General features: G+C 49.8%; 1 protein-coding gene across 1 annotated transcript in view; it reads left to right on the forward strand.

Moving 5' to 3' along the window:
• VAV1 (vav guanine nucleotide exchange factor 1) overlaps nt 1–26,450 on the forward strand; it is a 55,160-nt gene that overhangs the window by 16,854 nt on the left and 11,856 nt on the right. Inside the window, exons 2-21 of the mRNA XM_023746859.1 lie at nt 16,791–16,907; nt 17,357–17,415; nt 17,534–17,602; nt 17,772–17,880; nt 17,973–18,068; nt 19,013–19,081; nt 19,292–19,395; nt 19,955–20,054; nt 20,646–20,741; nt 20,973–21,041; nt 21,531–21,617; nt 21,720–21,805; nt 22,170–22,302; nt 22,615–22,724; nt 23,424–23,525; nt 23,761–23,858; nt 23,941–23,963; nt 24,127–24,172; nt 25,211–25,347; nt 25,696–25,761. Coding sequence (XP_023602627.1) covers nt 16,791–16,907; nt 17,357–17,415; nt 17,534–17,602; nt 17,772–17,880; nt 17,973–18,068; nt 19,013–19,081; nt 19,292–19,395; nt 19,955–20,054; nt 20,646–20,741; nt 20,973–21,041; nt 21,531–21,617; nt 21,720–21,805; nt 22,170–22,302; nt 22,615–22,724; nt 23,424–23,525; nt 23,761–23,858; nt 23,941–23,963; nt 24,127–24,172; nt 25,211–25,347; nt 25,696–25,761 — 1,776 coding nt within the window. The remainder of the gene's footprint in view (nt 1–16,790; nt 16,908–17,356; nt 17,416–17,533; nt 17,603–17,771; nt 17,881–17,972; nt 18,069–19,012; nt 19,082–19,291; nt 19,396–19,954; nt 20,055–20,645; nt 20,742–20,972; nt 21,042–21,530; nt 21,618–21,719; nt 21,806–22,169; nt 22,303–22,614; nt 22,725–23,423; nt 23,526–23,760; nt 23,859–23,940; nt 23,964–24,126; nt 24,173–25,210; nt 25,348–25,695; nt 25,762–26,450) is intronic.

The following is a 26,450-nucleotide window of genomic DNA, read 5'->3' on the forward strand; positions in this document are numbered from 1 at the left end:
ACACTAAGAGAGGAGCCACTGAGAGGAAGTGGTGTGACCTGGGTCCAGGGCCATTCAATGAGAACTACCACCTGGGGCAACAGCTGTCTTCAGGGAACTAAGCCATGGCTTCAGGGAACTAAGCCATGGAATAGACTATTGGCTGCTGGAAGAGGCAGAGCAAAGGAGGGAGAAGTACCCTGGCTTCTCTCTTCCTCCTGACTGGGCTTCGCATTGGCTGAAGCTACCTGGAAGCCAAGGTGCAAAGAAGCCTGGGAAATGTAGTTCCCTTGACTACAGAGCAAAGCAGAGGAAGGGTGCAGAATGGATCTGAGAGCAAGCAGGCCAATCCAGATCTTCTTTCTTAGGACTGTCCTTGTCATGGGCCACCAGCACACAGCTGATCAGTCTTCCTCTATACAATCTATCAGAGACTTGCCTACCATGGTTATGTCCCCGGCTTCCCCCAAGCCGCCTCTAGCGCAGGCTGAACACCTGTAGCACCTTCATGGCTCCTCAATGGACAGCATCTCCAGGACTCCATCTTGGGGTGGCTGTCCTGTGCCTGTCTGCCCTGGGGACCTAGAATGACCCCCAGATGGGCACGGCATCCAAGCACTCCCAGGGATGTGGGGCTGTCGCTTTCAGGCTAATCTGTGATTGAGCAGAGGACCAGGGGGAGTTGGAGAAAATGCTTAAAAAGCTGCCAACCATTTGTGCTTCCCTTGCAGACATTCTGGGAGATATGGCAGAATGGTGGGATGTTTAGATTGACAACACTTGCCCTTTTGACCACATGGCCGGTGTTTATAAATAAGCACCTGAGACCACCCTCCATTCACACTGTCTCACTCCCCCTTTCTCATTCTGGCCTCCAACCTCTTCCTGGAACACGCAAGGCAGGGTCCAGCCTCAGAATCTTTGCACTGGCTGTTCCCTCTGCCTGGAATGCTGTTCCCCCAGACACACACCTGAATCATCCCCTCCTTTAAGCCTTTACTCAATGTCACTCTTTCAACGAGGCTTCTTGGACCTCCTTATTTAGAATTGCACCCCCTCCTGGCACTCCCTACCCCATCTTCCTACTTATTTTTGTTCCTTAACACCACCTTCTGACAAGCTATATTCATATTCATGTTGTCTGCCTCCTGCCAGAATGTCATCCTCATGGGGCAGGGATATGTACTTCTTTTGTTCACAGCTGAATCCACAGCACTTGTATGAGTGTCTGGAGCATAGTAGGTGCTCAATAATTATTTATCGAATCCATGAAGGGGTGGTTGGATGATCAGAGCCCCCTCGCATGCTGTTCCCTCTGCCTGGAACACCTTCTCTCCCCCCTCCCCCACTTTAAGATGTATTCAGACAGAAAGAGCACATATTTGTCTCTAATTTAGTGTATTTTATCAAGGCAGGAACAAAAATGTGACAGGAGAGTGCTGTTTGCATTATTGACCCATGATGGTTTACATTATTCCTTCTTTCCCACCCTACCATCCCCTAAAAGCTCCCCTAAAGCTTTTAGTTTTAGGGGAAAGACAACAGGAATCTGGTCTCCCACTGACTTAAAAAAAAAACACCCAAAACACCCAGCTTTATTAACAAACAATAAACAACATAGTTAAAATACACTATTTGATAAATTGTGACATACATGTGAAGCAAACCGCACACAAAAGAGTGAACATATCCCCTCCCAAAGGTTCCTCCTACCCTTTCGAAATGTCTTCCTCTCACCCTCTCCGTCCCCCCACCTGCCATCCCCAGGCAATCACCCATCTGCTTTGGGTCACTGTAGATGTGTTTGCATCTTTTAGATAAGTGGAATCATGCAATATTAGACTTTTTAAAATGTATATTTTTTTTATTAATTTCAGAGAGGAAGGGAGAGGGAGAGATAGAAACATCAATGATAAGAGAGAATCATTGATCAGCTGCCTCCTGCACACCCCCTACTGGGGATTGAGCCCACAGCCAGGACATGGCCCTTGACCAGAATCGAACCTGAGACCCTTCAGTCCGCAGGACAACACTCTATCCACTGAGCCAAACCGGCTAGGGCTTGTCCCCCATTTAGGAGAAGCTGCTGGCGTCTAGTGGATAGAGGCCAGGGATGCTGCTCAACAGCCCACAGATGCCACACACAACAGAGAATTATCCTGCCCCAAATGTCAGCAGTGCTGAGGTTAAGAAGCCTGTGCCAGGGGGCAGAGAGCCCAATAGAATCTTTAGATTATTTAACAACTAGTGGCCTGGTGCATGAAATTGGTGCACATTAAAAGGGAATTAATTAGAGAAAATATTTTAATATTGCTATTTGCCCTTTCTCTATAACAGAAGTGTCAGAGATGAAAGAAAATTAGTAAAATGTATATGACAATCTCCTTCCTGTCAGAGTCTGGGGGGTGCTGCGGGACCCAGAGTCAAGTCCATGCCCACCCACGTGCACCTCAAAATCACGAGAGACCCAGACCCAGCTGGCCCCACCCCGTCAAGCCCTGCAGGGTGGGGGGCGTGCAGCCTCAGGTCCCCTGTTAAGCCCCACCAGGTGCAGGGCTCAGCCTCAGGTCCCCTAGTCCCAGCGCAAGGGCATGAGGGCGCGACGACCATTTACATATTAGCACTTTATTATATAGGATTTGGTTAAATAATGCATCCATATCATTCAAGTATTAAAATGCATAAAAAGACATACAGGGAAAATTTAACTTCTAGTCCTGTCCCTCAGATACCCACACATACCCAGTTCCTACCTTTCCTCATAAGTGACTACATTTTTTAAAGGTTTATTCACTTTTTAAAAAAATCTTTATTGTTGAAAGTATTACAGATGCCCCCTTTTTCCCCATGACCCCTTCTAATCTTCACCTGTGCCGATGAGAGAGAATCATTGATCAGCTGCCTCCTACATACTCCACACTGGGGATTGAACCCACAACCAGAGCATATACACTGACCGGGAATTAAACCATGACCTCCTGGTTCATAAGTCAATACTCAACTACTGAGCCATGCTGGACAGGCATAATTCTTTTGTGATTCGTCATACTGTTGTGTGCGTCACTTCTTCACTCGTTATCACCGAGTTGTAGTCCGTTCGGTGGATGTAACACAATTTGTCTTCTCTTAACGCTCACCACCTCCTAACAAGCTATGTTCATATGCATATAATATGTTGCTTGTGTCCTTCTGCCAGAATATCAGGGGCAGAGATCTGTACCTCTTTTGCTTACAACTGTATCCCCAGCACTTGGACCACTACCTGGAGCATAGTAGATGCTCAATAACTATGGATTAGACCCAGGAAGGGGGTGGTTGGATGCTCAGAGCCCCCTCACTTGTTGTTCCCTTTGCCTGGACACTGGGCTGCTCCCAGTTTTTGTTCTCATAGATAAAGTTGCGGGAACATCTGTGTGCAGGTCTCCACATGAACATGAACTTTAGGTTGCATGGTAGTACATGTTTAACTTTTTAAGAAACCACCAAATCATTTTTTTCAAAGTGCTTGCACCCTCTGGCATCCCACCAGCAGCGTGCGAGGGTTGCCTGGACTGCTTCTCCTCTGTGCTTTGCCATCCATTTCTTAATCCTTGGCTTTATCAGACACTCCCCCCACTGAACCAGATCCCGTGGCCCTCTGTGCTTTTCTGCACACGGCCCACTGTGGTAAAATCTGCTCAGTGTGTCTCCCCACTAGACTGTATATGCTCTGCGAGGACAGGGTTCTGTCTTGGCCACCACCGGCTCCAGGGTGTGGCACACAGTAGGCACTCAATACATGCTTGCTGAATGAATGTACGACCCTGCCTAGTGGGCCAGGTGCTAGAGGGGAGATTCATTTGGTTGGTATTTTCATTCCCTATGTGAAGATGAGGAAACCGAGGCACCAGAAGGTGCAGAGACCCATCCAGGGTCCCTCCGCTTGCAGCCGTTGCGCTGGAAGTCTGTTGGGACCCCTTTGACTGTCTTTGAGATGTTGGGTGTGTGCTGGGGTGGCCGGAGCGGGGAGAGGAGACACAGGCTGGCGCAGGGAGGGTTTTGAAGACCAGGATGGTGAGTTTATGCTTTGTACCTCAGCTTACAGGCTTTGAAAAGGGTGCACAGCACAGCCACCCTCTCTGGTCTGCAAGATGAAGTCTTGCAGTTTCAAGATTAAGGGGCTCCAGGGGCTGAAGGCAGAGGGCCCCCCTTTCTCTGTCTCCCCGGCAAGCCCTGGTAACAGGCATTTCCTGTTTCCGGCCTCTCCCTGGGGCTGGGGTGGGGGTGGGGGAGCTGATTGCAGCAGTGTGCTCAGCTCTGGGTCCCCTCTCCTGCTCCCACCACAGCCACCAAAAGGGGTCTCTCCCTGCCCACTGGTTCCCTGAAGGCGAGCAGGGAACTAGCTAACCTTTCCAGCTCTTTCTGTGTCTGGGGCAGGCGCTGTACTGATGGGGACCCGCTGTACTGATGGGGACCTGCAGGCAAAAGGGAAGTGCCAGGGTGCTGATTTGCATGTGGGTAAGATGCCAGCCGGATTCTGGTACTCTGGTGGCAGGAGGAGGGGAGCTGAAGGGGTTGCCCCCCAACAAAGAGGAAATGTGCTCACACACCCAGCCTATATTTGTTTAAAGGTCCTCCTGTGCTTTGCCACCTTCTCCCATGTCACAGGCTACCGGGAAGTTCTTCTGGTGGTCTCACCTCAGACACTCCTGCTGTCCGAGGTAGCCCCCTCTTTTCAGCTGGCCCTGCTCCTGCCCTGAGGGCTGATGAGTCATATCCCCAACCCCCTCCCCCACTTTGAGGTGTCACATGACTGGGGGGAAGGAGTCTCAAGGCTCAGCTGATCACCCTGAGTTCTGGAAGGAACTTCCTCCCCTAGCCCAGATGAGGCCATCTGTTCTGTTGCCCTTGGTGACCTGCAAGCCCTGGCCGGAGTCAGCCCATGACCTCGCAAAGGCTGCTGGGCAGAGAGGGTACATGTGGTTCTTGTCACATGCCGAGCCCTCCATCATGGTTCTGTGTGACACCAGGGGGAAGCCTGGTGTGGTTCAAAGAGACAGGGATGCAGTGGACAGGGGCGTGGCCTTTGAGTCCAGAGAGCTGGCGTGTGGCTCCTCATTCCTACTCTGTGGCCTCAGGCAGGCGAGGCCTCCTCGATGAGCCTCAGTTATCTCATCTGCCAAATGGGGATTCATTAATCTATTCACCAACTCTCATTGAGACTTACGCTGTGTCAGTCTTTGTACTAAGTGAGGCCACAGCAGCGAACAAAGAAGGGAGAATCCTGCCCTTGTGGAGCTGATGTTCTAGTGTGTAGGGGAGGCTGGGTGGAGGACAGAGAGACAATAACAGAATAAGTAAGCGAAACATACAGTGCTCTACACAGTAAGTTGCATGAGGCGGGGAATAAAGCAGAAAAGCAGGATGTGCGCGCATGCGTTCATGTGTTGCCATTTCAGAGCCATTGGGAAGGTCTCACTGAGAAGTGACTTTCATCAAAGGTGTGAAAGAGACAAGGAAGGGAGGCACCAGGTTAATTGTGGGCCTGACATTCTAAGCAGAAGGGAACAGCTAGTGCAAAGGTCCTGGGGCTGGATCGTGTCTAACCCGTTCTAGGAACAGCGAGGAGACCCATGCAACTGGAGCAGAGTAAGCAAGGCAGAGAGAGGGAGGTGATGGGGACAGGTTGGGCAGCACCTAGGGCTGCGGAGAGAACTTGGGGTTGCATCTGGGTGGGATGAGAGTCCTGGGAGGGTTTTGACAATATTGCTCTGGCTGCTGTATTGAAAGTAAATTATAGGAGTGCAGGAGCGGGAGCTAGGAGTCCAGTGAGGAGATCATTGCAATAATCCAGGTGAGCAATGATGGTGGCTCAAGCCAGGGAGGTGGCAGTGGAGGTGGAGAGAGGGCTGGGACTGGAAGTGGAGTGATAGAGAAATGGAAGAGTCAAAGCAACTCTAATGTTTTAGGTCAAAATAACTGGAAGGACATATTATGAGAGCCTGCCTCCTAGATCTTGGTAGCAACTCTTGGAAGAATTAAAACTCTGCAGATCAGACTCTTTGTATAAGCTTCGGAAAAGGCTAAGTTTTCACCCTAGCTGGTTTGGCTCAGTGGATAGAGTGTCGGCCTGTGGACTGAAGGATCCCAGGTTCGATTCTTGTCAAGGACACATACCCGGGTTGTGGGCTCGATCCCCGTAGTGGGGCATGCAGGAGGCAGCCAATCAATGATTCTCTCTCATCATTGATGTTTCTATCTCTCTCTCCCTCTCCCTTCCTCTCTGAAATTAATTTTAAAAAAAGTTTAAAAAGAAAAAGAAAAGGCTAAGTTCTCAATAAATGGTGCCTCCTCCCAACCAGGGCTTGGGGTGGGGGGGTGGTCATGATGGTGATACTGCAGATGATGATTGTATTGATGGTGATGGTGATGGTGATGGTGATGGTGATGGTGATGGTGATGATGATGGTGATGGTGATGGTGATGGTGATGGTGATGGTGACGGTGATGGTGATGGTGATGGTGGTGGTGGTAATGGTGATAACAGTGATGACATGATAATCATGACCGTGGTGATGGTGACGATGGTGACAGTTGGGGTGATACTGATAATGATCATTTTCAGAAATTGAGGGCTTACACCACGCCAAGCCCTTTACATGAATTATTGTACTGAATTATAACAACAGGACACAGTAGGCATTACGATGATCCCCATTTAGCAGTTGAAAAAGCAAGTTCAGAGAGGGTGGGTGACTTGCCTCAAGACACACAGAAGGCAGGAGGACCTTCCCGTGTCCCGTTGGATTAGGCGCCCGCTGGGGGTTTGTTCTCCATCCTGTTCCCTACCTTTCCGTCCATCCCAGGGCCTTCCTCCCGAGTCCAGGGCCTGAGGAGAGTAGGCTGGAGAGGAGACTCTCACGTTTGGTGATGGTCACACCCGGGATGCGGTGACCCTGGTCCGGAGTGAACTGGCTGATGGGAGAAATGTGTCTGGACCTCTTCCCACCATCGGGAAGTGGTCCTATCCTAACACCTCTGGGAAGTTCTTCCCGATCCCATATTTCTCCCTTGGACTCTGTGAAATCTGTTTCTTCAAGCCCTTGTGTGGCAGTCATTCTAGCCGCTAACACAATACGAAGCTCTGCAAGATGAGAGGGGAGGGGCAGACAGGTGCTGTGGGTGCCCCACCCATACGTTCTTAGGCCGCTCTGGGGTCACCTACAGAGGGTTCCTGATGGCCCCCTGAGTCTCTGACCGAGAACGTTCTCTGGTGTAGGAAGATTCTTGGCCTGCACAGGGCAGCCCAGAAGTGCCGGGAAGTTACCCCGAGAGGCGCCCACAATCAAGCCGGAGGGAGTGGAGGGATCCATATTAGGGTGTTCTTCTTTCCCAGATGGGGCGATTCTGGCAATGTCTACCTCATCTCCAGAGGCCCAAAGAGGATGGAGCCCCATTGACGCCAGCAGGTCCTGATGAACACCTCCGGGGTTGGTTTCCTTCTCCTCCTCGTCCCACCTCCCTGCTGCCCTGAGTCCTTGGATCACCTCCCAGATCTACTACCTGTACCCCAGATCCTTCTTTCGGGGGCTTCTTCCAGGGACCCCAACTAGAACAGGGATACAACCTTAGCATGCTGCTCAAGTGGTCACATAAGGAACGCCCCAGACAACTGTAACATACTGTACACAGAACAAAGATGAGGGTAATGTAATTTAGTCACTGTGGTGGCACCAGTTACTACAGGTGGCACCTGACATGATCTAGGCCGACCATGGACACACCACAAAGAGCATCGCTCACCCAGCGGTGAGGCCATTCCCCCCACACTTGGTTCTTTGTCAGCCCTTCCTGTTTCTCCTTGGAGAGTCTCAGCTCAGCTCTATGGTCACATACTCTTCCTAATGTGAACTCTGGCACATATGCAGGAGGATGTGGAAAGAAAATAGGAAACGTTTAGAGAATAATAAAACGAGCAATGTACCCATCACTCCGGTGGAGAATCAGAACATTACCATTTCTTGGGAATCCTGAAGACAGTGTTTTTCAAGCTTTTGAGACTCTAACTAAAGTAAGAAATGAATTTTTTTCCCCATGACTCCCAGCCCTCTGCCACAAGAGCACATGCAACTGAAATGAAAGCTTTTCATCCCTATCTTTTCTACATAGAAAACATTGCAACGTATTTTATTCCATTCCAGTGGGATCTGCTAAGCTCATTCTGTGACTTGCGAATGGCTCACGAGCCACAGTTTGGAAAACAGCCTTAAAAGCCCCTGTTTGCCCTTCCCCCACTCCCTAAAAGTAGCCACTATCTTGAACTTTTGGGCAATAATTTCCTTGATATTTTTTATAGCTTTGCTATGTGTGTATCTCTAAACATTTTATTGCTTATTTTTTCTGATGTCTATACTTGATATAAATAGAATTATATGTATGAGATTTTTTTATTGAACATTATGTTCTTGAAATGTATCCATGTCTATGTCTATGGCTGAGTAACAAGGTATTCTGAAACTTCATCATGTAAAATAGCCATTTTGCTCATGAACGATTTGTGTCGGGATTTCCGACACCTGCAGTCAGGTGTTGACGGGCTGCGGGGGTGAGGGTGGGGGGAGGGGCACAGGTGGCTCAGTCTGTAGGATCTGGGTTCCTCTCCACATGCGCCTCTGCAAGGGACTGACTGAGCAAGGGCCTGACTGAGCGGCCTTATCACACAGCGGCCCGTGAGCAGCTCAGGAGGCCAGAGTGGAAGCTGCAATGCCTTTTATTCCGTAGCCTTGAATAGTAGTCACATATTGTTGCTTCTACCATACTCTGTTAGTCACACAGGGCTGGTCTTGGTTCAGTGTGACAGGGGATTACAAGCAGGGCATGAATCCTGGCGTTTGTGGACCATTGGGGGCCATCTTGGAGGCTGACTACTATAATTGCGGTGTCTTAATTACTGTAGATTTGTGATAAGTTGATATCTGGTAGGACTAGTACTCCCACTTTATCTTTCCCTTATAGAATTGTCTTGGCTATTTGCAACTCTGTGCTTTTCCACACAAATTTTTACATTCATCTGTCAAGTTCAATAAGAACCCAATAAACATAACAAATAATAAAAACAAAAGAAACAAAATCCTTAAACTTCAAAATGAATGAGTATGATCTGGATTAGAATAAATCTTATTAAAAATATTTTGGGCCCAGCCAGTGAGGCACAATGGTTGAGCATTGACCTATGAACCAGGAAGTTATGGTTGGACTCCTGGTCAGGGCTCGATCCCCAGTAGGGGGCATGCAGAAGGCATTCAATCAATGATTCTCTCTCCTCATTGATGTTTCTATCTCTTTCTCCCTCTGCCTCTCTGAAATCAATTAAAAAAATATTTTTTTAAAAACCAACATTTTAGGATTTTAATTGAAGTTGCATTGAGTCTATATCTCAATTTTGAAGAAGGTAGAAAAACTTAAAAGTATTGACTCTTTCTAGATAAGAATTAGTATATATTTCACTCTATTTATTTAGATCTTTTTTATGTCTTTCAATAGCATTTTATACTTTTCTCCATAAAGGATTTGCACTTCTTTTTGTTAGATTTGTTAGAGATTACCAGTTTTTGTTTGTTTACATTTTTAGGCGATGGTAAATGGTACCTTTTTAAAATCCAAGTCCAATGTTCATACAGCGAAATGCTCAAGTCTTCCGTTTACCGTTCAATCAGGTCCAGCACGTGTCTACCCTTGTGCAACCACACTCTTATCAAGACAGCACTTCCATCACTTGTGGGGTTTCTGAGTCAATCTCCACCACCCTCCCCACCCCAGAAGCAACCACTGATCTGATTTCTATCACCGTAGGTTAATTTTGTTTATTCTAGGATTTTGCAAATGTTACCTTTAAAATAAAAAACATTTTCTGATTGATCATTGCTGATGTACCAACCCACAGTAAACTTCGTGTGTTGATATTGTACTTAGTCACATTGAGAAATTATTTTATTTTTTAAAATATATTTTTGTTGATTTCAGAGAGGAAGGGAGAGAGAGAGATACAAACATCAACGACGAGAGAGAATCATTGATTGGCTGCCTCCTGCATGCCCACCACAACCCAGGCATGTGCCCTGACTGAGCATTAAACTGTGACCTCCTGGTTCATAGGTTGGGCTTATTTTTCAGTTATAGTTGACATACAATGTCATATTAGTTTCAGGTGTAGCTTATGTAGTGATCATCACAATAAGTCTTGCACCCACCTGGTACCATACATAGTTATTACAATACTAGAGGATCGATGCACGAAATTCGTGCAAGAGTAGGCCTTCCCCTGGCTGCTGGCACCGGCTTCCCTCTGACACCCGGGAACCAGGCTTCCCTCACAGCTCCGGCTTCATCCGGAAGGTCCTCTGGTCTAATTAGCATATTATGCTTTTGTTATTATAGATACTGACTGTATTCCCTGTGCTGTACTTTACATCCCCATGACTATTTTGTAACTGCCAATGTGTACTTCTTACTCCTTCATCTTTTTCACCCACCCCCCAACTCCTTTCCCTCTGGCAACCATCAGTCTGTTTTCTGTATCTATGAGTTTGTTTCTGTTTTGTTTGCTCATTTGTTTTTTAGATCCACCCATAAGAGAAAGCATATGGTATTTGTCTTTCTCCGACTTACTTCACTTGGCATAATAGTTGCATTGTTTTATTAATGCTGGTTATTTATCTGTACATTCCTTTGGGCTTTCTGAGTTCACAATCCTGTAATCTACAGGGATGACCATGTATTTCTTTCTCTTCTTCCTCCACCCTGCGCTGCAGTGCAGGCAAAGAGCTGCAATACGCCGGGGAATAAAAATGGTAATAGCGGGCACCCCTGACTTGGTTCTGATTTGATTTTGCAGGGAATCCTTTTAACATTTCACTATTCAGCATAATGCTTTGCTTAAAACAACGGCTTAAGGTTTTTTTAGAAGATGCTTTTTTTTAAAAATCGGGTTGTAGAAGTTCCTTTCCATTCCTACTTTGCCAAGAGTAGTTTTCTCTCTCTCTTTGTCAGGAATGGATGGTAACTTGCTGCTCTGACTTTTATGTATCTCTCAACTGTGGCTAATCTCTGTTGGCAGAGAGAGAACAGGTCCAGCCACAATGTAATGACACCGTTTATGTCATATTTATATCATATTACATTGGCTTTGGTTTACAGCAAATGATCCAGTTTTCTTTTGATGACAGGATGCAAAGTTCTCTTCTTTAATACATCTATTTAAGTTGAAGTTAACTCAAAGTCCATGCTTCATAGAGAACGGACTGGGGATGTAGCAATAATGGAGAAGAGGCGATCTGTGAGATACACTGTGTACTGAGTTGATTCGTATGTGCTGTTAAGGCCCAGTACTCTAAGTCACGCTGCCAGCACTTGCATCTTGGCCGTCTGGCTCTGCCTCAGTTTCCTTATCTGTAAAATGAGGGTAAGGATAGTACTTACCTTGCAGGACTGTTGTGAGGATTCCATTTCATCTATCTATCAATGGGTTGATAGATGGAGAGAGCGAAAGAGAGAGAGAGAGAGAGAGAGAGAGAGAGAGAGAGACTCGTAGAAGCAGAGAGCAGTAGCACGGTGGTTGCAAAAGGTTACAGCCTTGCAGTGATGGAGGATGATAGAGACGTAACGTCCAGGCATGATGACTGTCCTTAATAACATTATCGATAACACTGGACATATGCTAAGAGAGAAGGTTTCGGGGGCATTTATCATACACCAAAACATGGCAATTGTGAGATGATAATGTGAATTAGCGGGACTGCAGTCACTTCACTCTGAATATTCAATCATCATGTTGTACACCTTATATATATATGTAACTTATTTTAAAGTATTTGATTTTAATAAATACTTAGATAGTGCTGGGGATCGCGTGCATGACTGGTGGTGCTGTGATTCAGAAAGCCGTCTCTAGATTCACAGCATCCTGGAGCTTCGTTTCACAAAGTCTCTGTGGCTTTCCTCTTGCTGTTCATAATCTTGGCCAGCGTTCTTTCCTCCTCCGAGCCTGCTTCCTCATAGGGAAAACCTCATAGGGAAAATGGGCATTAAAAACTCACAGGGTTGCCCTGGCTTGTGTTTCAGATTTGATTCCCAGTCAAGGGCATGTGCCTGGGTTGCAAGTTCGATCCCTAGACAGGTCAGGGCTCGTGCAGGAGGCAGCCAGTCGTGTGTCTCTTTCACATCAACGTTTCTCTCTCTCTCCCTCTCCCTCTCCCTCCTTCCTTTTGATTCTCTCTAAAACCCAATGGAAAAAATATCCTTGGGTGAGGATTAACTAACTAACTAAATAAATAATAAATAAAAACTCACAGGGTTGTCATGAGAACGGAATAAATCTAATGGCCAACCACAGGTAACAGGTGGCTAAAAATGCAAATGTTATTGTAGAATCACAGAGTGGGGTTAGCAGGGACCCAGAAATCACTTGGGGAGCTTGTTAAAAGACAGATTTCCAAGCCTCATTGCCACCCATCCATTCAACAAATATTTCTTAAGGGTCCTCTACACTATTCTAAGTGCTGGGCATCTACCAAGGAACAGAACAGTGATCCTGCCCTCGCCCATTTTATTTGGGGGAGGTGAACAGTAAAGCACAGAGTGGAAGAAGGTTGCAATTTTACATAGAGCGCTCAGAGGGGGCCTCCTGGAGAAGGTGACCTTCGAGCAAAGACCTGAAGAAGGTGCAAGGAACCTGGTGGACACCAGCGTGTCCGAGTTGACCAGGCCGCCACAGCAACGTCCACAGACGGGGGGATCTCTACAGCAGGAATTTATTTCTTAATAAATTTATTCCTCTCTGGAGACTGGAAGTCCAAATCAAGGCATAAGTGGGTTTGGTTTCTTCCGCGGCTTCTGTCCTCGGCTTGCAGATGCCTGCCTTCCCCCTGTGTCCTCACGGGATTTTTCCTCTGTGCATATCTGGGTCCCGGTCTCTTCCTATGAGGATTCCAATCCTATTGGATTCAAGTCCACCCTCGTGATCTCGTTTTACCTCAGCTACCTCTTTAAAGGCTCTGTCTCCAAACACACTCCCATTCTGATGTCCTGGGGGTTAAAACATCAACATGTGGATTTTGAGGGATACAAGTCAGTCCGTAACACAGGGAAAAGTACCTTCCAAGGAGCGGGCATAACGAGGCCTGGGGCAGGACTGTGCCTGGCATGTTGGAGGAACAGTGAGGAGGCCCCTGTGGCTGGAGAGGAGTGAGTGGGGGGAGAGGCAGGAGGTGAGAGCAGAGGGGTGATGGGGGAGGTCATGCAGGTCTTGTGGACTCGGGGAGAATATAGGCTTTTACCCTGAGGGAGGTGGGAGCCCTGGAGGGCTGTGGGCAGAGGAGGGATGGACCTAACTCAGTTGTCCACAGACTGAGTAGATATGAGGGGGAAGAACCTGGAAGATGCACTTTTTTAATTGAGATATAATCCATATACCATAAAATTCACCATTTTAAAGTGTACAGTTCAGTGGTTTTTAATATATTCACAAAATTGTACGGCTATCACTACTATCTAATTCCAGGACATTGTCATCGTCCCCCAAAGAAACCTTATCCCCATTAGCCGTCAACCCCAATTCTCCCCTCCCAGCCCCTGGCAACCACTAACCCATTTCCTGTCTCTTCGGATCTGCCTGTTCTGAACATGTCACAGAAATGAAATCACACACGGTGTGGCCTTTGTGTCTGGCTTCTCTCACTGAGCGTCGTGTGTTCAGGGTCCATCCATGTAGTGAGTGTCAGTGCCTCACTCCCTTTTAGGCTGAGTCATATTCCAGGGTGGATTTGCCTGTTCTGGACATTTCGTATGAGTGTGATCACATAATACGTGGTGTTGAGAGACTCATTTAACCAGCTCTCCTGGTGAACCTGCTCCAGAAATGTTGGTCATGGGAGAGGCCAGCTCTTCACGCTGGGGGAGGCTGCTGTTCGGGAGATTGGTTAGAAATCTGTAGTATCTGAGGGACCGTAGAGAGAGCTGAGCCCTTTGGGGCATTTGAAGTGAGCTGATATTGGGCAAATGCAAGGGCACGAGGGCTTGTTTATAACAGAGCCAAATACCCTCCAAACCAGTGTGACAACCTGCGTGTCTGACTGCTGATGTCTTTTGGTTGCAAGTCACAGCAACCCATCCCAAACTGGTGTAATCAACAAAGGAATATGTCGGCTCAGAACCTGGAAGAGTTCAGGGGTATTTCATTTAGATGGAAACATACAAGATGTGACCATTTGTGTCTGGCTCCTTTCACTCAGTCTCATGTTTTTGAAGGTATCCACTTTGTGTATTAGTACTGTTCCCCCCCTTTTTTTTTTTAAGATTTCAGAGAGGAAAGAAGAGGGAGAGAGAAATATCAATGAAGAGAGAGAATAATTGATTGGCTGCCTCTTGCACGCCCTCTACTGGGGATTGAGCCCAAAAACCGGGCATGTGCCCTTGACCAGAATTGAACCTGGGACCCTTCAGTCCGCAGGCCAACACTCTATCCCAGCCGTGGGCAAACTACGGTCTGCGGGCCGGATCCGGCCCGTGTGAAATGAATAAAACTAAAAAAAAAAAAAGACCGTACCCTAATGATGTTTACTTTGAATTTATATTAGTTCACACAAACACTCCATCCATGCTTTTGTTTGTTCTGGCCCTCTGGTCCAGTTTAAGAACCCATTGTGGCCCTCGAGTCAAAAAGTTTGCCCACCCCTGCTCTATCCACTGAGTCAAACTGGTTAGGGCTAAAGATTTTTAAAAATTGTTTTGTAGAGAGAGAGAAACATTGATGTGAGAGCACTACATTGATTAGCTGCCTCCTGCACGCTCTCTAATGGGTATTGAGCCCACAACCCAAGCATGTGCCCTGACCAGGAATTGAACCAGCAACTGTTCAGTGCATGAGACAATGCCCAACCAACTGACAACACATCGGCCAGGGCAACTTTGCCCTTTTTTATGGCTGAATAATGTCCCATGGTATGGATATACCTCATTTTGTTTATCCATTTATCAGTGGATGGATATAGGTAAATTCAAGAGACAGAAAGCAAACTAGTGGTTGCCAAGAGGAAGGGAGAAGAGTAGGGAATGGAAAGTAACTGCTTAATGGGTACTGAGTTTCCTTTTGGGGTGATAAAAATGTCTTGGAACTGGGGTGATAGCTGCAAATGTACTAAATGCCACTGTAGTGTATACTTCAAAATGATTAATTGTTAAACGTTTTCTTTGTGGTAAAATATATATCATATATATTAGAGGCCCAATGCATGAAATTCGTGCAAGGGGGGCTCGGCCCTCGCAGCTTGCCTTGGCCCTCGTCCGGAAGGTCATCTGGAAGGGTGTCTGGAAGGTCATTCGGTCTGGTCTAATTAGCATATTATGCTTTTATTATTATAGATTTATATATAATTTATATATAACTAAAATGATATAAATATATGTTTTATAAATAAAATATGTATCAAAATATATTAATGATATGTAAATAAAATGACCATTTATCATTTTAACCATTTGTGAGTGTATAATTCAGTGGCATTAAATACATTCACATTGTTGTGTGACCATCACCCCTATATCCAAAACTTTTTCATCATTCAAAACTGAAACTCTGTGCCCATTAAACACTAACTCCCATCCCCCTCCCCCAGCCCCTGGCTCCCACTATCTACTTCCTGTCTCTGTGGATCTGACTCCTCTAGGGATCTCATATGAGTGAAATCATACAGTATTTGTCCTTATGTGTTTGGCTTATTCCACCAAGCATAATGTTTCAAGGTTCATCCATGTGGTAGCATAAATCAAAACCCCATTCCTTTTTAATGGCTGAATAATTTTCATTTGCATTTATTATAGCACTAGAGGCCCAGTGCACGAAATTTGTGCACTGGGGGGGGGGTGTCCCTCAGCCCAGCCTGCCCCCTCTCACAGTCCGGGAGCCCTCAGGGGATGTCCTACTGACAACTTAGGCCCGCTCCCTGTGGGCCTCCCTCTGTGGGAGGCAACCAGGCTGATCAGGGGAAGGCACCACCCCCATCACCCCGCTACTGCTGTCACTGTGGCCACCGAAGCCGCCAAGGTGTTTTCATTAACACAGACTCCAGTCCCTTCACCACGAAAAAATGACAACTTTCTTTAGGCATTTTCAAGATGTCTCTTTCATAGGATATGACATTTCTTCCTTCTTTTTTTATCCTCACCTGAGGATATTTTTCCATTGATTTTTAGAGAGCGTGGAAGAGAGAGGGAAAGACAGAGAGAAACATCAATGTGAGAGGGACACTTTGATTGGTTGCCTCCTGCATGAGCCCTGACCTGGGCCCCGGTCAGGGAGGAGCCTGCAACCTAGGTACATGCCCTTGATCAGATTTGAACCCGGCCCCCCTGCGGGTTTGTGTCTCCACTCGCTCCAGTCCCAGCAGCTCAGTGCCATGGTCGAGGGGCTGGGGCTGGGGGCCGGACCCCCTGCGTGTTGTTCTCTCAGGCTCCGGGCCTCGCCCGGCCCCTCCTCCTGAGCTGGTCTTGACCGTTACAGCATCCTGGCCTAATTTGCATATTACTTCATTTATATATATATATATAGAAGATGTTTGGTTACCAGTTCGTGGTTAACTTTATGTCATGTGAACTAAAAAAATTGAGGGGTAGCTCTGGCCTCAGGGACAGCTTGGTCTTTATCAGAAGAGGGTGGCTTACTGAGGGGGCTGTGCTTTAGGCTTCCCCTTCCGAGCGGGTCACCAAGTCAGACTGCAGGGGCTCGGCTTCTCCCCGTCCTTTTATGTTTCCCGCCCTCATTACTGTTCTGCCCACAGTTCCTGTGCCTTAAGAACATCCGCACCTTCTTGTCTACCTGCTGTGAGAAGTTTGGCCTCAAGAGGAGCGAGCTCTTTGAGGCCTTTGACCTCTTCGATGTGCAGGATTTCGGGAAGGTGAGCTGGGCGCGTAGAGCCCACAGATTGGGTTTGAGTTTATTTCCATGAACATCGACACCAGGCAGGCTATGAGCAGGTAGGGGAAGGACCGATGTGCCCTACCGGGTCCCAGTGCAGAGAGTCTGGCTTAGGAGACGTGGAATCGGGTGCGAGTCCCTGCTTCACCACTTGCTGTGTGACCTCAGATATGTGGCCGCACCTCTCTGAGTCCTAGGGAGTAATATCATCCCATCCTCTTTGAGTGCTTATGGGAAATAAATAGAATAATAGGAACGCTGACATGCTGACATGGGGGGTTGGGAAGGTGGAGGACATCCTGATTTAGGCTTCCAGAGGCCTGGGGGGGTCTAACGTCAAGGTGCAGCCTCAGCTGCTTGGAGTGCAAGGCTGTTCTGGCATGGGGGTGGGCCAGGGGCTTGCTGAGCAAAACACGGCCCTCATCACAGGTCATCTACACCCTGTCCGCCCTGTCCTGGACCCAGATTGCCCAGAACAAGGGGATCATGTGAGTAACCACTGAGGTGACAGACAGCTTTGGGCTGACCCTTTCCTCCCCGTCCTTGAAACCCCCCCTCCCCACCTGGCCCTCCGGCCTCTGGCTCACACCATCCTGGCTCCCCCAGGCCCTTCCCCACGGAGGAGGAGAGTGTCGGGGATGAAGACATCTACAGCGGCCTGTCCGACCAGATTGAGTGAGTGTCTGCACCAGGCCCTGCCCTGCCGGTCTGAGGGGCCAGGAGGTCTGAGGGGGACATGATCCTGCCCTTGGGGCTTAAGGGGCCACCGCTTTGATCTGGGAGGGGTCTGAGGGGCCCCTGGCCTGGGGGCTCCTGAGGCCCTGCCTGACTCTGCGTCCTGCAGCGACACCGTGGAGGAGGATGAGGACCTGTATGACTGCGTGGAGAACGAGGAGGCCGAGGGCGACGAGATCTATGAGGACCTCATGCGCTCGGAGCCGGTGCCCATGCCGGTGTGTGGGGGTGAAGGACTGGGCCTGGGTGGGTGCACGGCCAAAGGGCAGTCCCGGGTCCCCCAACACCGGCCTCTCCTCCCCGCTCTCAGCCCAAGATGACAGATTACGACAAGCGGTGCTGCTGCCTGCGAGAGATCCAGCAGACGGAGGAGAAGTACACGGACACGCTAGGCTCCATCCAACAGGTGCGATGCCCCACCCCGCCCCTGCCAGGCGCATGCGTGGGAGCGGGCGGCAGGTGCGTCCGCCTGTCCCGCGCCTGTGGGGCCACGCCCTGCTTGGTGTGTGTCTCTCTGCCTCCCTGGTTTTCTATGGCTTTTGCCACTTGTTTCTCTCTCCATCTGTCTCCTTTCCCCTCTGTGTATCCTCATCTCTGTCTCCATTATTGTCTTTGACTTTCTATTTTCTCTATTTCCTTTGGCCATTGCTTTTTAGACAGCTTCATTGAGCTGTAATTGCTATACCGTACAATTCACCCATGTAACATACACAATTCACTGGCTTTAGGTATAAACACAAGGCTGTGCAACCATCACCACTATTTAATTTGAGAACCTTTTCATCATCCCCCAAAGAAACCCCGTACTCCTTATCCATTCCCTCCCCCTAAGTCCCCATCCTCCCCCAGCCCCTGGCAACCAGTAGTCTACTTTCTGTCTCTTTGAATTTGCCTATTTTGCCTATTTCCTATAAATGGGATCACACAATTTGTGGCCTCTTGTGTCTGGCTTCTCTCACTGAGCATCCTGTGTTCAAGGCCCATCCACGTTGCAGTGAGCGTCAGTCCTTCTCTCCTTTTCATGGCTGAGTGACATTCCAGTGTGGATGGACCGCATTTTGTTACCCACTGATGGACACTCGGGTTGATCCCACTCGCAGCTGTTGTGAATAACTGCTGTGAACAGTCACGTACATGTTCGCTTGTGCACATTCTCCATCTCTGTCTCTCTTTTTCTGCCTGCCTTTGTGTCCTTGTCTCTGTCTTTCTCTTTTCTCTCTCCGTATCGCTGTCTCTTCTCTTGGTCTCTCTGTTCACCTCTCTCCATCTCTGTCTCCCTGTCCCTGCCGCTCTGGGACGGGGCTGGAGGCAGGGTCCCACCTCCTCCATCCCTCTCTCCCCTCCCCGCAGCACTTCATGAAGCCCCTGCAGCGGTTCCTCAAACCTGAAGACATAGAGATCATCTTCATCAACATCGAGGTACGCCGGCCTGTCCCCAGCCCCCCTGCCCCATCCTGCTCACCTGGTCTCTGATCCCCCCTCCGGGGCTACTGTCAGCCGGGAGCCATCTGCTGGCCCCGTCTGTCCCTGGAGTGTGGGGTTTGGGAATTGGGCAACACAGGGCGAGTGGATGACCCTTCTCCTGAGCCCCAGGCTTCTGCCCGGCCCTCACCCCATCCCTCTGACTAGGACCTGCTTCGTGTGCACACTCACTTCCTAAAGGAGATGAAGGAAGCCCTGGCCACCACCAGTGCACCTACCCTCTACCAGGTCTTCATCAAATACAAGGAGAGGTGAGGCCAGCCGGGACCCCTGAAGGTCTCCCTGCCCTGCCCAGGCCGGGCGTTTGAGGGACTTTCCTGTAGAGACCACTGGACAGGGAGGGTTTTCCTTTCTTTGCTCATGGGCAAGGGGCTACCATCTCTGGTTCAATCTCTGGCTTTGCCTTTGGCGAGCTGTGTGTGGTTCTGGGAAGTCACTTAACGTCTCTGTGCTTCTGCTCCCGTATCTGTAAAGTCCGTGTGGTACAGGACTGGTCAATCAATGCCTAAAGTGCTTAGCACAGGGCCTGGCACATGGTATGTGCTCAATGAGTTTATTAAGTAAATGAACATTGAGCAGAGATGATTTGCCCAGTGCTAAGAGCTTCTTGGGCGTTATCGCATTTAATGTTATAATAACCCCACATGGGAAATGCTATTGTTATGCCCATTTTATAGGCGGGGAGACGGAGGCTCAGCATCACCCCGCTGGGAAGGGGTGGGCTGGGTGGGACTGACGCCCAGAGCTGCCTGACCTTGGTGCCGGCCACCGTTACCTGTCCGGCCACTGCTACCTGTCCCCTTCCCGCAGGTTCCTCATCTATGGCCGCTACTGCAGCCAGGTGGAGTCGGCCAGCAAGCACCTGGACCGCGTGGCCAGCGCCCGGGAGGATGTACAGATGAAGCTGGAGGTCGGGGCCGGGCCCCAATGCGGGGGGTGCTCTCCCACTCCCTCACGGGCCCCGGGGCAGCAGGGAGAACACACAGTAGGAGATGGCATCGCTTTCTGCTTCAGTGCAGCCAGGGATCTTCCCATCGGGGGTTTGGGGAAGGAGGTACTAGAGCAGGAGGAAATGGACTGAAGCACTGAGCCCTGACGCCAGGCTGAGGTCCTGACCCTGAGCTGAACTCTGACTCCAAACTGAACCCCAGCCCTGGGCTGAGCCCCAGTCCTGGCTGTGCACCAAGTCTGGGCTGAGCTCCAAATTCACACTGAGCTCCGACCCTGGACTAGCCCCAACCTGGACCCGTGTGTGGTGGAAGCACAGAGAGGGCAGGGGTGGTGAGGAATACCGTGTGCCCCATGCACCCAGCCTTTTTGCATGATGGGGACCCTCCATTCCTGTCCCCCCACCTCTCTCCAGCCCCACTCAGCTGGCGGGTCCTGGGCCTCCACCCCATGGCATTCTTCCATCTGTATTTCCTCAGGGGAGATAGGATGCTTCTCGCTCTAGAAAAATCCACACCTGCCATCTTGCTTATCTGGTTCTCTGATCCCACAGGAATGTTCTCAGCGAGCAAACAATGGGAGGTTCACCTTGCGGGACCTGCTGATGGTGCCAATGCAGCGAGTGCTCAAGTACCACCTCCTTCTCCAGGTGCACAGTTGGGGACCTCCTAGGTCCAAAGATTATGGGCTTGGCATCTCTACCTCCCTGTGCCATAGGAGCGAGGGTGGGGCTGGCTTCTGGAGGCTGGACTCTAGGGTCCTCTGGGAGGGTCACTGGGACCATGCCTGGCCTCCTGGGACAGCAGGAGGAGGGAGAAGGATGGAAGGCCTGGAGGGAGAGGACAGGCCCAGGTAATGTCTGCCTCTGTGGGTCATGCAGGAGCTGGTGAAACACACGCAGGATGCAATGGAGAAGGAGAATCTGCGGCTCGCTCTGGATGCAATGAGGGTGAGTGGTCACACACTGGGGTGTCAGTCACACGCATACAGGACAGCACAGTGCAGTGCCACCCAGACACAGTCACATCCATGGGCAGCACCTCCCCCCACAGGGCCACATGCCTGTGTGATAAGTTATTCACAGCATCCCCCTGAGGACACTGACATGCTGTGGACACTGTCTTTTTAAAAATATATTTTTATTGATTTCAGAGAGGACAGGAGAGGGAGAGATAGAAACATCAATGATTTCTCATCATTGATCAGCTGCCTTCTGCACGCCCCTCACTGGGGATGGAGCCCAAAACCTGGGCATGTGCCCTGACCGGGAATCCAACCATGACCTACTGGTTCATAAGTCGATGCTGAGTCGCACTGGACAGGCTGGACACTGATTTTAAGACTCTTGCTGGCCCTGATGGGGGCTGACTCTATCCCTGGTCAGTTAGGGGGCTGGGTTGGGTGGGGGTTACCAGACTCACACCTGGCTAATCCCCAGGACCTGGCGCAGTGCGTGAATGAGGTCAAGCGGGACAATGAGACGCTGCGGCAGATCACCAACTTCCAGCTGTCTATTGAGAACCTGGTGAGGGGATGGGGCTGGGAGGGCCAGGGGCGTGGCCACGCAGGGAGGGAGTTTGGTCTCCTCCTTGGTGGCCCCTTGCCGGATTCCTTGCCTGCTGCCTAGGACCAGTCTCTGGCCCACTATGGCCGGCCCAAGATCGATGGGGAACTCAAGATCACCTCCGTGGAGCGCCGCTCCAAGACAGACAGGTGGGCGGGGCCTGGGTGGGGGCGGGCCCAGGTTCTTCTGTAGGTCGGTGGGTGGAGTTAACACATCTGGGTGGAGCTTCGGCATGGGCGGAGCCAGGTTTCTAAATAGGCATGTGGGTAGGACAGCATAGTTGCGTGGAGCCAAGACCAGCAGATGGCCAGGCCAGCAGGGAACACATGGGTGAGGGCAAGATGGGCAGGTGGGCAGGGCCAAGTTGGCCACGAAGAGAAGGGTAGGAGTCCTAGAATGGTAGGACCTAGATGGACAGCGGGGTGGACCTGGAGGGTGGAAGGAACCAGGCAGAGAGCTGGTCGGGATTGTTGGGAGAAGCCAGGCAGAAGCACCTGACCCAGCTGCTCCCAGGTACGCCTTCCTGCTCGACAAAGCCCTGCTCATCTGCAAGCGCCGAGGGGACTCCTACGACCTCAAGGACTTTGTGAACCTGCACAGCTTCCAGGTTCGAGATGACTCTTCGGGAGAGCGTGACAACAAGAAGGTGGGGTTCTGAGGCCAGAACTGGGGACCCCATTGCTGGGAAGCACCAGTGCTTGAGACACGCCTCTTGGCCTTTGCAATGCCCGTGAGCATTTGTCTCAGACGTGAGTGTGTGTGTGTGAGTGTGTGTGTGTGTGTGTGTGTGTGTGTGTGTGTGATTTTAGATATATGGGTGTGTGCCACGGTAAATGCATGTTTTCCTGGGGGCAGAGAGGCAGGTACCGGACCCACCATTTTCTCCTTACTGGGGTAGGGGTGGTGGACATGTGGCTCCACTTCACTCCACTTCATTCTGAACCCCGCTTCCCTGCAGTGGACTCACATGTTTCTCCTGATCGAGGACCAAGGTGCTCAGGGCTATGAGCTGTTCTTCAAGACGCGAGAACTGAAGAAGAAGTGGATGGAACAGTTCGAGATGGCCATGTGAGACCCCTCCTCCTCCGTCCTTATACCCTCAGAGGACTCCCACAGGTGCAGGGGCTGAGAGGCAATTCTATGCTCTTGTCTCACATCTTCTTTGACATTCTGTGGGACTCCTCTGAACCTCAGTTTCACCATCTGGGAAATTGGAGGGACAGGCTGGAGGCTGTCTGCATCCCCAGAATGCCAAGGTTCTGTGCAAGCTTTGGTTACCAACCTGGAACTGTTTCTCCTTTTTTTTTTTTGTTCTTCCTCTTGAAGTGAAATCCACATAACAAAAATTGAACCAATTTAAAATGTACAGTTCAGTGGCATTTAGTGCATACATTCTTGTGCAACCATGACCTCTAATTCCAAAACATTTTCATCCCCACCCCCAAAGGAGACCCTGCATCCGTGAAGCAGCTACTCCCCAGTTTCCCCTCCAGCCCCTGGCAACCACCAGTCTGCTTTCTGTCTCCTCCCATGTTCATAGCAGCACTGGCCCAAAGTATCCACAGTGGCTAAAAGATGGCAACAACCCAGATGTCCATCAGTAAATGAATGCCTACACACAATTCAATATATTCATGCAGTGGAATGGTATTCAGCTGTAAAAAGGAAGGAAGTACTGACACCTCCAAGTGGCAGCATGCAGGAGCACTTTCTTCTTTTTTATGGCTGAATACTATTCCATCGTGTGGAACTGTCTCCCCTCTCTAGCTCCAACATCTACCCTGAGAATGCCACAGCCAACGGGCACGACTTCCAGATGTTCTCCTTCGAGGAGACCACGTCCTGCAAGGCTTGCCAGATGCTGCTGAGGTGGGAGTCTGAGAGGATGGGCCTGGGTCCTGGGCTTGGTCAGCACTTCCTCTTTAAAGGGGCTCCTCCAGCCATCGCTCCCCTGCGTGGGGAGGTGGGAGGCTCTCCTTTGATCTTAAGCTTCTCCATCTCTCTCCTGCTCTAAAGAGTACCCAACCCTTCATGTTAATGGTGAATGATTGGCTGTGTTCATCAACGGCACTGACTCTCCTTTATCTCATCTCCTGCATGCCAGAGGCACCTTCTACCAGGGCTACCGTTGTCATCGGTGCCGGGCACCTGCACACAAAGAGTGTCTGGGGAGGGTACCTCCCTGTGGCCGCCATGGGCAAGGTACCAGTGGGAGACAGGGCAGGGGTGGGCTTGGTTCTGCGTGGGGTATTTCCCATCCTAACCTTTCTTTTCCCTCCCATAGATTTTGCTGGAACTATGAAGAAGGTAAGACTTTTGTGTGTGCCTGGAAATACTGGGGGGTAATGGCAGGAGGCCTCGGGAGACCCCAGCAGTGGGCATGGCCCTTTTCTGGGTGCTCAGATAGGGGCTGAGGAGTCCCCAGGCTGGGCTCAGGTAGCCAAGCTGGTTTCTTGGTCTCTCCCTCCAGGATAGGCTACATCGCCGGGCTCAGGACAAAAAGAAGAATGAGCTGGGTGAGTCAGCATGGGGCACTGTGTATTCCAGGCAGAGGGAACAGCATGTGCAAAGGCTAGGAGGCAGGGAGGCAAAGCATTATGAAAGAAGTGAAAACAATTTTGTGTGTCTGAGAGAAATAAACCATTTGCTAATAGTCACGCAGAGTCAGTGTAAAGAGTCAGATTTCATGTCTATTATTTATTTATATTGATATACCTACATGTATACATATTTCAGCTTTATTTGCAGTAGTAAAAAATTAGAAACAACCGAAATGTGCTCAGTAGGAGGAAATATATATGAGTGTGTGTATGTGTGCATATATCCAGTATGTGCCCTTACTACATCTGGCTTCTTTTATTCAGCACAATGTTGGTGAGATTCATTGATGTGGTTGCTGGTAGCAGTAGCTTGTTCTCCTTCATTGCTGTATAATATTCCACTGTATGATTATATCACACTCTATCCAATTTATTTTAAAAATATATTTGTACTGATTTGGGAGAGAAAGGGAGAGGGAGAGAGATAGAAACATCAATGATGAGAATGAATCATTGGTTGGCTGCCTCTTGCAGTGCTCCACACTGGGGATCAAGCCCACAACCCATACATATACCCTGACCGGGAATCAAACCGTGACCTCCAGGTTCATAGGTTGACGCTCAACCACTGGCCCACACCAGCTGGGCTGTTTATCCATTTTATTGAGGACATTTGGTTTGTTGCCAGTTTTTGGCTCTTGTGGACCAAGCTGCTGGGAACATTTTTGCCTATGACTTTCATGGACATGTGTTTCCATTTCTCTTGGGAAATTGCTGGATCGCTGGGTAGACATCTGTTTAGTTTTAGTGGAGACTGCAAACAGCTTTCCAAAGTGGATTCCCACCAGCAATGTAGGAGGAGAGTTCCAGGTGCCCCCATCCTGGCCACCGCTTGGTCTTGTCAATCTTTTATAAAGTTTGCTGCCCCGGTGGGCGGTGAGACTCAGGTCTGAGCATCCCTGAGTACCCAGCCCACGGTGGGACACAGATGGCAGTCTCTCTTCTCCCCTCCAGGGCTGCCCAAGATGGAGGTTTGCCAGGAGTACTACGGGATTCCTCCACCCCCGGGAGCCTTGGGACCTTTTCTACGGCTCAACCCCGGAGACATCGTGGAACTCACCAAGGCCGAGGCTGAGCAGAACTGGTGGGAGGTACAGGCTGGGGCTGTGGGAGTGAGGGAGAAGGGCCCGAGTGTGGGGGTCAAGGGTGTGGGTGACCCTGGGAAGTGGGGTCATGGCCTCCCTGCACTCTGGCGAGGGAAGGCTGGTCCAGAGGAGGTGCCTGGGGAGGGTGGTGTAGGTAGAGATTTCCAAGGCTGGCCGGGCCCTCTGAGCTGGCTGTCTTCTCAGGAAGTCGATACTGCTCAGCACATTTTGAGTCATCCAGGTCACAGAGACAGCGATGGACGGGCAGAGTGGCCATGAAATAGGAAGGTGGACACACATACGAGCAGATGCCTATGACCTCTCTCTCCATGTTTTTCCCTCCTGGCGTTTTAGGGCAGGAATACAGCTACCAATGAAGTTGGCTGGTTTCCCTGTAACAGGGTCAAGCCCTACGTGCATGTGAGTGCCTCAAGACTGGCCGGACTGAGGGCAGGGGAGTCCAGAGGGGGTTCTGAGAGGACAGGCAGGCTTGGGGAGACCCCTGTGATAGGGAGGGGGCTACCCGTCATGGCAGGTCATTCTCAAACTCGAGGTTCTGCTGACCTCTGTCCCCATTCGGCACTAATTCCCCATTCCCCTCCCCCAGCCGCTGGCACCTCCCATCTACTTTCTGTCTCTGTGGATCTGACTCCCCTCGGGACCTCCTGCGAGTGGAATCACCCGGCATCCGTCCCTTTGTGCCTGGCTTACGTCACTCAGTACAATGAGTTTAAGGTTCACCCATGTTGTGGTGTGTGCCAGAATCGCCTTCCTTTTTAAGGCTACGGAATATCCCATTGTCTCATGGGCCACATCTTGCTTATCCATTCATCCCAGGATAGACACTTGGGTTGCTGCCACCTTTTGGCGAGTGTGAATAATGCAGCTGTGAATGAAGGTGTATAAATAAATATCTGAGTCCCAGTTTCCAATTGTTTGAGGGTATACCCAGAAGAGCAACTGCTGTGTCGTGTGGTGATTTTATTTTTTTGAGGAACTGCTGCTATCTGCTTTTGCATAGAGGCTGTACCATTTTCATTCTGGCTAGTAATGCAATGAGAGTTCCATATCCTCATCAACACTTAACTTTTTTCCTCCCTCCCTCCCTC

The sequence above is a fragment of the Myotis lucifugus genome, unplaced genomic scaffold, assembly GCF_000147115.1.
Source record: "Myotis lucifugus unplaced genomic scaffold, Myoluc2.0 scaffold_743, whole genome shotgun sequence".
Taxonomy (NCBI): domain Eukaryota; kingdom Metazoa; phylum Chordata; class Mammalia; order Chiroptera; family Vespertilionidae; genus Myotis; species Myotis lucifugus.